Source organism: Nestor notabilis, unplaced genomic scaffold, assembly GCF_000696875.1.
Source record: "Nestor notabilis isolate BGI_N333 unplaced genomic scaffold, ASM69687v1 scaffold11201, whole genome shotgun sequence".
Classification (NCBI taxonomy): Eukaryota; Metazoa; Chordata; class Aves; order Psittaciformes; family Psittacidae; genus Nestor; species Nestor notabilis.
Window position 1 is genome coordinate 1 of NW_009915169.1, and position 11,476 is coordinate 11,476.

Sequence of the window (11,476 nt, forward strand, 5' to 3'; positions counted from 1 at the left end):
GGTGTGGTGGAATTTTACATACAGGAGACAAATATTCCATAACTCAAGTTCTGCAGGGAAAAGCACTGAGCTGAAGATCCAGTGTGTATGTAAGAGCTAGAGAAGTATGAAGGCACACCAGGGTTGTTACAGCAGAGAAGAAACTAACACAAGGAAGAATCACTTCTTGCCTGGAAGGCATCAGCCATCCTGGCGACATACTGAGGAAACAAAAGCAAGCTTTTGAGAGAGTGTACAGGTAGCACTAGAACAGCAAACAGATTCAAGACGGGACCTCTGTGAACACTGCAAGTAGATTGTTGCTTTACAACAGCCTTTAACAGTGTCCTGGTTTCAGCTGTGATAGAGTTTCACAGCCTCATGAAAATTCACAGAATCATAGAATCCCAGACTGGTTTGGGTTGGAATGTGTGACCTTAAAGCTCATCCAGTTCCAACCCCCTGCCATGGGCAGGGACACCTTCCACTAGACCAAGTTGCTCCAAGCCCCTGTGTGCAACCTGGTCTTGAACACTGCCAGAGATGGGGCAGACACAGCTTCTCTGGGCACCCTGTGCCAGTGCCTCAGCACCCTCACAGGGAAGAACTTCTGCCTTAGATCCAACCTGAACTTCTCCTGTTTCAGTTTGAACCCATCATCCCTTGTCCTATCACTGCAGTCCCTGATGAAGAGTCCCTCTCCAGCAGCCTTGTAGCCCCCTTCAGACACTGGAAGCTGCTCTGAGGTCTCCACACAGCTTCTCTTCTCCAGGCTGAACAGAAGGACATTTGACTAGAAATACGTAGTGAAGACATTGCTTTGTACCCATATTCTGGTGACGCAGGAGCTGTTTGTTATTCAGAAGATGGAATGGTAGGGAAAAGAACTGCTGTAAGGTTTGCTTAACTGCAAAGTGTTGTAACCCATGTGCCAGTGATGGCAATCTCAGCTTGGGTGTTTTGAGTCTGAAATGACTGATCCAGGGAAGGTGAGGCATCAGCACTGAACCAGAGGCAGGCATCATTATCAGATGCATAGGCCACTGCACAGCCCCTCAAGTGAGGACCAGCTTTGCAGAGCTGTCTACAAGGTTGTGCCAGGACACAAATAACTAACTGACTAACCAGATGACACTAACAACACAACCTATACCAGTACCAGACATTCTGAATGGAATGGACACCAAGTAGATGAAAGTGAAAGAGCCATTTGGGCAGGGACGCCTTCATGAGGTATGGACAATTACAGACTACATCTTATCTTTGGCACCCAAAAGTACTTTCTGGTTCCTGGGTCTTGGCACATACCTTGTCATTGTAGAGACTCTGTCTATCCTTTCTATGACCTAGTTTTTGCCTGGAAATGATTTGGTGTGTGGTTTTCCCAGCCTGCCGGGATACACTGAGGAGTATTTCTGTTTCACAGTGGAGACAGCACCTCAAGACCTAGAATTGATGTACTGTAAATGTACCTGAAAACAGCAAAGTGTGAGTATTAAAGGCCTAATGTAGAAATGAGAATCTGAGAGCTGAAAATTTGTGAAATGCATAACTATGGCCCAAAAGGAAAATCTGCTGTTCTATGATAACCCCTTATATACAGAACAGGGCAGTATATATCAGAGTCCTGGATAAAAGTGGTAGAAGGAAGCAACCTTCTACCAAAAGGTTATCTACTGGATAGAAGTGGTAGAAGGAAGCAAGGAGGAATGCTCTCTTCCTCCTTGCTGTATAAGCAACACAGCTGGAAGAGCATCTTGGGGAAAGCCAAGCCAAAAATAATATCATGACAATGGGATGAAGATGTGCTGCAGTGGATAATTATGGACATCCAAGTTTTGCAAGGATTAAAACCCAGAAAGAACTAGTGAAGAACTAGCATTAACCCAGGTTAAGAACACTTGTATCTCCAGAGTTTGTTTCTTTAACTCAGCTTCTTCAAACCTGTGAATGTGTGAACTGTTTTGTTGGGTTATTTACTAGTCCCCATGACAGAAATCTTAGGGTGTGATATGTAACATTTCCCCCTCTCCCCCCGCCCCATTTTCCTCACGGATGTAAGATGGGTGTGATTGCAGTGGCAGCAAAAGATTAGTTACAAGAACTTGAGAGCCTGAAAGAAAAGGCTGATAAGAAAAAAACCCCTAAGCAACAAAGTAGTTTTAGCTGCATTTAGCCTCTTCAAAACAAAGCCATTGAACTATTACTGCTGAAATAAAGTATATGCTAATACTAAGCTAATTTGGATACGGATTCTGTGAATACAAGTAGCAAAATGAGATACAACTGGGAGAACCAAAACAAAAAGAAATGCATCCAGTCCGTGCTTACATGTCTTCATTAGCCCTCTCCTCAAGAGGAAAAGGAGGATTTGCTTTGCTGTAGTCATAGGTTTTGATGACTGTTGTGAACTATCTTATTGTGTATCTCTAAGAAAAGTATATGCCATTGTGTCCTAGGCCTTTTTCTTCCCCAGTCTTTCTTTTTCAGGTAGTGCAAGTTTATTACACACTGAATGGAAACTGCTAGTTGCATTTTCAACTGTCTTGATGACATTTGTATGTCACATCTGGTGTGTGTCCTGGTAGACATTTCAGTACTGGAGTGGACTTCACATTACTGGTGACATCTCCTTGTGGGAGTATGACACCATTTAGATACTGGATACTTCAGTGTGATGACCTGATTACTGTGAGAGTGAATCATATAATCAAGTCACTAGATAGACGACATTGGCAGTGTACATGGCTGCATGCTTGCTGTGTCATGAGTACACCAAATTGAGCCCCACAGGTAAGGAACGAAACCTATTACTATTCTAGGAATGTCTTTATGGAGGCAGTGAGTGTCACAACACTAAACGTGCCTCCTACTCATCTATGAAATAAAACCATAACAGGTAAAATTCTGAGCTATATCAACCCACTGTATGATTCTTTTTATTAATGAACAATAGCTTCAATTACCTGGTAAAATTAAGAGGTTCACCTGCAGGTAAAGATTCTTAAATGTTCTGTAGCTCCTGGCAAGCAGCAGTGCACATTTCCAAAGAGATGCTGGGCAAGGGACTGAGAAAAGCTGAGAAAGACTGACTTGTAGCAAAGCTACTGGCATTGTTCATACCTCAGTGTTGATACACACACTAGATGGAGGCAATCTGAAGGACAAGGATGCCAGAGAGGGACCCCTCATCAGGGGCTGTAGTGATAGGACAAGGGCTGAACCCATCAAAGTTCAGGCTGGACCTAAGGCAGAAGTTGTTCCCTGTGAGGGTGCTGAGGCGCTGGCACAGGGTGTCCAGAGAAGCTGTGGCTGCCCCATCCCTGGCAGTGTTCAAGGCCAGGTTGGACACAGGGGCTTGGAGCAGCCTGGTCTAGTGTGAGGTGCCCCTGCCCATGGCAGGGGGTTGGAACTGGATGAGCTTTAAGGTCACACATTCCAACCCAAACCAGTCTGGGATTCTATGATTTTGTGAAGGCAGCAGGGAGAAGGAGGTGACACAGAAGCAAGACAGCCATTCCCAGGCTGGATGGAGCTTCAGACTAGGTGGGAGAACAAGTCCTGCAGAGGCCCATTGAGAGCACTGAGGGGAGCAGGGGACAAAAGGAAGATCTAACAGCATTGATGAAGAGCACACCAGCAGCACCCCAGTGCCAGCAAACAGCACCAGGGACCTGGGCTCATCAGCAGCCACACGTAAGACCTGATCAAATCTGACTTCCCAGCAGCTCTGCTTATCTACAGCTGCTGTAGAGCTGAGTGAACACATGGTGTAGGTGCTGATTACAAAGCCACAGTGCAGGTTCCTGCTGCCAGAGTGTGTCCCTATAGTTGGGCTGCAGATGTCACAGGTATTCACACTCTGTCTCATAGAGCTGTAAGACCCAGCTGATGAGCAAACCAAAACCATTCCCCTTGGTCAGCCACTGTAACCGTGAGTGGCAGAGGCCCTCTTTTGGCACGCAACACCCTCTGCAATCTTACAGTGCTGCTCAGTAATGAAATACCCAGCTGCTGATCACACTGAGCCATGAGAACAAAGACCTGTAAGCAACAGAGTCACAATATTAATAGAGCAGATCAATCTGTGGGAACAAGCAGCTATTTCTGAAGACCAGCCTACCACAGATCTTACTTTGAAGCTGTAGTTGGTAGTTCAAATGTTTGAGACCAGTTTCTTCTTTCAGAATCAAAAGCTTGGTGAAAAACAGGCAAATCCAACAACATGTTTTGAGGCTGATTACCCTGTTCATGTATGTGAGATTATGGAAGGTTTTAGAGTCCCCAGCAGGCTCATGTAACGTAACAGAGAACAATAGAGAAAGCTTTATTTTCTTAAAATGTCTCTTAATTTCAGTCTGTGGACTGTTTAGGAATTATACATTGAAAAATGAATTTGATAAAATACATTGAGAACTATAAGAATTAATGGTAAAAGGGCAGGTTTTTGTCAGCAAAGTTTGGCAGCTATTAGGAGCTTGATTATTTAGGTGGAGTGGAAATGTCTCTTTCCACTGACTCTATAGGGGGTCTAGTACAGTCCATCAGGTAGTGTGAGCATACCCTTAGAACACCCTTCAGTGGCTGTTCATTTTGACACTGAGACTCCAGCACTTAGAGAGCTCATTGGAACAGCTGATTGGGAAAGGAAGAGAAAAATCCATCGACCTTTTGGAATAAAGACCTTGATGACTCCCTCATGCAACAAAGGGTTGATGAGGAAAACAGGCTGAGCTTTTTGCTTTTTACTGTCTCCCCCCAGATCTGAGAGGTAACTCAGATGCTGCGATTCCTTTGGCTTTCATTAAGGAATGGCAGCATCCAAAGAAAGACGTCTCCCTTGGGCTTTTGGCAGTTTAGAATCTTTAAAGGCTACTGAGGACTGAGTGCAGCAAAGATGTTTCTTTAGTGCCTTCACTAGGTTGATAGAATCAGACAGTCTGGAACTGCCCAGAGAGATGTCAAGGCAGGGGGGTGGCGGGGTGGGCAGGAGGATGCACGTTATTTAGTATCTTCTCAGGGTTTCTGTCTCATGGGTTCCCAGGCATCTGATAAGGCACCGTCTTGTTCTTGCTTTTACTGTACCTTTCCAACCTCCCGTGTGGTTTCTTTGATGTCTAAGAAGGATCTAAAAAGCTGCTTATGGTGCAGCTTCAGTTTGACTCGAAAAGTCAAAGGATCAGCCACAAGGAAGTGCACTGATTGGAAATCAGATTCTATCGGACTTTTCTGAAGCTTGGTTCCAAAAAGTAAGTAACAGTATTGTTTTAAGAGAAGGTCAGACTCACTATAGAGACTAAGTCATGGTCTTATGAGAGCGATTAAAACAAAAAACAGTCCAAAAGACTAGGATGGGGGAAAATAGAATCAATCACATCTCCTAAAATATAAAGACTGAAACTCAGAGCAAGCCAACAGAAAGTGCAGGTAATTCTGAATAGAACTGGAAGCTTTATTCAAGAGCTTCACTTTTTGTTCATAGACAAAACCCATGAGGTATTGAATCATTCAGAATTATAAAGGGATGAAGCTCCTGTAAACTGTTCTTGCCTCAAGGAGATTAGCTAAATGAAAAAAAGACCACAACAATATAAAACCCTCTTTCTAAAGCTCCAGCTGCGGGTTGTGAAACCGTGAGTTCAGCTCCTAGGAGGATCCTCCACATTTCAACATCTCTGCACATCTCACAGCAGCAGAAAAGTAACATCTGATGACCCATTTTTAGAAAAAAGAGAACTGCTCCTTGATTATTTTTTTTTTTCAAATGCAAACAGACTTGTTTGCTAGAAGTTTTCAAACTGATACATCCTTTTTCATGCAGGAAGAGGTGTTTCTGAGCTTCCTCTCGTGACTGACAAGTCAGTTTAGCGTTAATTCTTGATGTATAACCCAGCCATCACTTGCACCGTAAGGTACATGGTAAGTCACCTTTGCTCCTTTGTAACATATAGTAGTTAGTTAGGTAGCCTAATACCTGAGGTGAAAAATACTTGTGGAATCTTGCCAGTGAACTCATCTTTAACAGTTACACTGGGAAATGCATAGGATATGTTAAATGGAATACACTATTTCTAAAGGACAGAACCACTACAAGACTTGAGCAGAGGACCCAGGTAAGCTAAGAAGTAAATCTCTAGAGATTGAGCTGACTGAAAAACACAGTGGAGTATGTCTGTGATTTATTTTTTTCACTGGAAATCATAGAATCACAGACTGGTTTGGGTTGGAAAGGACTTTGAGATGACCAGTTCCAAACCCCTGCCAACCTCCTGCCAATGGGCAGGGAGAATATATAGAAATGTATAAGATGATACATAATGATGGAAGTATGGATTTTAAAACTGCTACTGCAAGGACAAAACAGCTTATTTCAGTGAAGAGCACTTATTCTTCTCACAGGATGACTACAGAAAATCTGATGTTGTGTTTTAAACACTATGTCATGGAACCTGTTTACATGCAGCATAGCTTAGCATTTTACCTGTTTACTATACCTTTTTAATTGTTACCATTATATAGCACTGTGCAAATGAACTGAAAATCTTTGCCTCTTTAGAAACAGAGGGCTCTGCCCTGAAACTCAGAGTGAAACAGTGACATGAGTTGCTCAGCCTTTCTATGGAGTTTTTCCTCTCCAGAACTTGAATGAGTGCTGGTCTTAATCAGAGCAACAGAATTTGTAGAGCAAATTGCAGATATCTAGAAATACTGCATTTATCTAAGCTGTATTCAACATAATATAGACCTCTTTTTGAAACATCCTTACTTCAGAAATCTTCCAGTATTATCTTTGGGGTTTTCTGACCATTAGAACATCAGGTGAACAACCTGGGTCAATTAATCCACTGAAGCATTCTAGCCAGTGGCCAACACTCTGTCCTAAAACAGTGAGATTTCTGGATAAAGCACAAACCCACTTACAATTCCTTCTTCTGGTTTCCACATTTAGTACCTCTAGTTTCCCTTGTTAGCATGTGCTGGATACTACATGATTCAGGCTAATAAACGTTTTTGCAGAGAGAGGCTTCTGAAGCAAAGGCTGGGCTAGAGGAATGGGGCTCAGTTAGTGGAAGGAAGCACTCGAAAGGGAGACCACAATTTAAGCATGCAAAAAGGGTTGAGAGGAAGGAGATGAAATGCAGGGACGATGTGGTTGTCATTCCAAGAAAGCAGACAAAAAGGAGGGAAGGCGTTGAGATAGCAGTTAGCAGGGAGAAGGGGCTGGCACAAAAAGAATTACCACAATAATGTGGAGGCAGCATTTTGCAGTAACATTTGCATGAATCCTATTGATCACACACTCATAAAATCCTACTCTGGGTTTATGACCCGGGTGTTTTTCATACCCGTGTTTATATATGAGCATTACACAGGTGCCAAATGATCAAGATGGGACATGCTGGGTCTGGCACGCTGTAGCAACCAGTGCCTTATCCCATAATCTCAGTACACAGCATGGCTGAGTTACACACCAGAAATGAGGATATTGAGCTATGTGCATTACCAGAGACTTGTACTGTCAGGGCATGCAACACAGATCTATCAGATCTAGCTGAATGGAATATTAACTATTTCACAGTGTCCAAGTCTTGTCATGTTTTGAAAGAAAGAAGTTAATTTTTTGGACCCAAGAGTGTTTCCTAAAGGTGATTTTTTTTTTCCCTAGAAGAGTTGCTGAAAGTACTTAAGAAATATAAACCCTTAGATACTTTAAAATCAACTTATTTGCTGTCCATACACCTGAGCCACAGCCACTTCCTTTACCAATAAAACCACTGTCTCAGTATGAAAATAGCTATGTTGTTAGTACGGCTGGCAGGGGGGGTGTTTCACAGAGATTGCAAGAGCTTCCTGAAAGCCAGTCTTTGAGAAGTCTGACAGCACTTTGTCCCCAAGAAATTGTGTCTAGGCAAAGCTGAGACCCAAACTGCAAAAACGTGCCAATTCTCTCTTCTTCCTTGTTCTCCAGAAAACTTCATGCCATGCTCAAAATGCCAAAGGAATGCTTGAACATGGATGTACTGGGTCTTGATATTGTTCAGAGCAGAGATGATAGCTAGACTCAGGAAGAAGTTGTGGAAGGGGTGGGAAAAAGGTTTGAAAAGCAGCACCTCTTTTTGTTTCCAAGGTGCAGATTTTGCTTCAATAATGCTTCCTCCTTTTGGGGAAGATTCATGTCTATACTGTACAGCATAAGAATCTCCATCAGGACCTGGCAGCTCAGGAGGTACTCAGATCCTGGGACAGGAAACTGGTCAAAGACCTTGCAACCAGTCCCTTCCCAAGGACCTCAGCATAGGTGTAGCTAACTTAACCTCTTTGAGACAAAGTAAGGACATTGGCATTTTGAGCAATTAGTGCTTAGAGGACAAAACAGTCCTTTCAACTTAACAATTTGGTCTAGAGATTCACAAAGAGGCACTTCAGGGATTTCACAGGCTGTAAATCAGAACAGATCATTAGGAGCTTCTAACAAAAAGCAGACTGAGGGTCTGCCTCTGGGTCACTCCATCCACAAGCTGAGTTTCTTTTTGCAGATGGTTTTGAGCCCCTGCTGAGCACAACAGCGCAAAACTAGCCACTGCTCTGACTGAATTCATCATCCCTCTGCTTCTGGTTGGGTCAGGCAGTTGATGGGAAGGAAACCACACCACAGAGCGTACACATAGGAAATTACCCTCAGCACACTTCCAACATGTAGCAATGTGGCTTCACAGGTACAGAGATGGGTTTCCTGTGAGCTCTGCATTTTCATTCTCATCCACACTTTGAGGCAGAAATGCTCATGTGCTCAATAACAAAAAGCATTCCAGAGGAGAACACCAGCATGTTTCATTCCCGTCACTGCCAAGCTTGGAGTTTCCTCTAGTTTAACATCCTTCCCTTCCTTTCCAGACCAACACACCATGGAAAACTACACCATGGATTCGGACAGCTGGGAATTGACAACAACATTTGACTATGGTGATTCAACACCATGCACGGGAATTGAGGAAAAGCACTTAGCAGCAAAGCTTTTGCCACCGCTTTATTCTTTGGTGGTGATATTTGGCCTCACAGGCAACATGCTTGTTGTCCTTATCCTGGTAAAATACAAGAGACTGAGGAGTATGACTGACATCTACCTGCTCAATTTGGCAATTTCTGATTTGCTCTTTGTCTTTTCTCTCCCTTTCTGGGCTTACTATGCTGTTCACGACTGGATTTTTGGGGAGGCGCTGTGCAGAATTCTCTCTGGTGTCTACCTCCTTGGCTTCTACAGTGGGATCTTCTTCATAATCCTGTTGACCCTAGACAGGTATCTGGCCATAGTGCACGCAGTGTTTGCTCTGAAAGCCAGGACAGTTACCTACGGCATTCTCACCAGCGTGGTCACTTGGGCTGTTGCAGTGTTTGCTTCTGTTCCTGGGATGGTATTCCACAGAACTCAGAAGGAAAATGCACGTTTTACTTGCAGCACTCATTATCCACCAGAGCAGAGAGATGTATGGAAGCAATTCCTGACCTTAAAAATGAACATCCTGGGACTTATTATTCCAATGTTCATTATGATCTGCAGCTACACACAAATTATAAAGACACTACTGCAATGTAGGAATGAGAAGAAACATAAAGCAGTCAGGCTGATCTTTATCATCATGATTGTCTACTTTGTTTTCTGGGCACCATACAACATCTGCATTTTCTTGCGTGATTTTCAAGGTACCTTTTCCATCAACACTTGCCAAGGCAGTGGTCAACTGCAAAAGGCAATCCAAGTAACAGAAACGATCTCCATGATCCATTGCTGTATCAACCCTATCATTTATGCCTTCGCTGGAGAAAAATTTAGGAAGTACCTTCACAGCCTTTTCCGAAAGCAGATTGCATTCCACTTCTCTAAATTCTGTCCCGTTTTCTATGTTGACACAGCTGAACGGGCCAGCTCCACCTACACACAGTCTACTGGGGAACAAGAAGTTTCTGCTGCCTTGTAAGTTGTGCCCAGCAAAAAGGTGGAATTGACTTGTGTGAAATTAAGTCTGTGACGGAAACCTGCAGAATCTGTCCTGGATGTTGCCTCCAAGTCAGCTGCAACAGATCACAGAATGCGTATTTACCAAAGCTTGGTTTTGCTCATACATTTGGGTATTTGTACATAAATGGGTTCAAACTGAAACAGGGGAAGTTCAGGTTGGATATAAGGAAGAAATTCTTCCCTGTGAGGGTGCTGAGGCGCTGGCACAGGTTGCCCAGATAAGCTGTGGCTGCCTCATCCCTGGCGGTGTTCATGGCCAGGTTGGACAGGGCTTGGAGCAACCTGCTCTAGTGGAAGGTGTCCCTGCCCAAGGTTCACACAAAGGCTGGGGGCCAACACTAGCAGGCTCATAAACTGTTTTTATGAAGTGAACTAGAGGTTAGAAATTATACCTGTTCTTTGGAAACATCTCTTGATTGTACCTTATACAAGGTATCTCACTCATTTAAATCAGGCTCAGTCACAGATTTTACTAAGCCTGATTATGTATCTCTGTAAATAATGCTAAATTGCTGAGATCTGTGATATAGAATCCCTACAAGGGGTATGGGAAAATCTTATACATTTAGAATAGACTCTGATATTTCAAAGTATATTTTCCTTTGTGTATGGTTGAGTACTGACTTCTTGGATCTTTCTCATAATAGCTTTAACTACTAGGTTTTGATATCTGAGTGACTTAAGAGTTTGACATTTCAGCAAGCTCTCTCTTAATCAGCTGCTGTTTTATGTGCTATTTGTACTACAAAGCTAATCCAGTGACCTATCTTTGATCAAAAAGACACGTGTTTATAATACTTTAAAGCATTGCACATGGAGTTTTAACCAGGCTACATCAGACATGGACAAGTCAACAGGGGTTTAGCCTTTTAGTGCAGTGATTTTGCTTGCCATTTTTCTAGCCTGGTTAGAGAGAATAACTTCAAAATCTGGACTGAACATAGTCATAATGGCTGCAAAACCACAACAGTATTAGAGGTGTGAAAATGGTGTCTGAACAGGGCCGATCCAGATGTTTTTAGAGATAAACATACGTTATAGACATTTAAGTTGTCAAAAAGTAAAAATATTCACTGTTCTACAGACTCTACAGCAACTCTTTTCTGGTTTAGAAGCAGGTACCATTTGGGGGCTATGCCAATGATTTTTTTCTGCCATTTAGGAGTTTTACAGAGAGCAAAAGCTTCCATGATTAGTAAGACTGGTCGTCAAATATGACGAGGCTTCCCCTTAAAGCTCAGATCCAGCAAAGCACTTGAACACATAGAAAAGATGAAATAAAAGGGGACTACTCGTGTGCTTAAGATCACATGATTAATTAATTTAGGACAAGTTGTCCTTTCTAGCATTTCTTTTATTTCCCCTAAAACATGTGGGTTTGGACAACTGTGGAGACAGGAAATTAAAATTGAGGATTTTGATTTCCATCAGGGCAATTTCTGTTTCCCAACTCCTCTAGATAGCCTCTTAAATAATGTT

General features: G+C 42.9%; 1 protein-coding gene across 1 annotated transcript; it reads left to right on the forward strand.

The window, feature by feature from the left end:
- The first annotated feature begins 8,877 nt into the window (after window positions 1-8,877).
- LOC104400661 (C-C chemokine receptor type 5-like) lies at window positions 8,878-10,057 on the forward strand. The gene has a single exon (XM_010023996.1). The coding sequence runs from the start codon at window positions 8,886-8,888 to the stop codon at window positions 9,954-9,956; it is 1,071 nt and encodes a 356-aa protein (XP_010022298.1). The 5' UTR covers window positions 8,878-8,885; the 3' UTR covers window positions 9,957-10,057.
- Window positions 10,058-11,476: the final 1,419 nt, after the last annotated feature.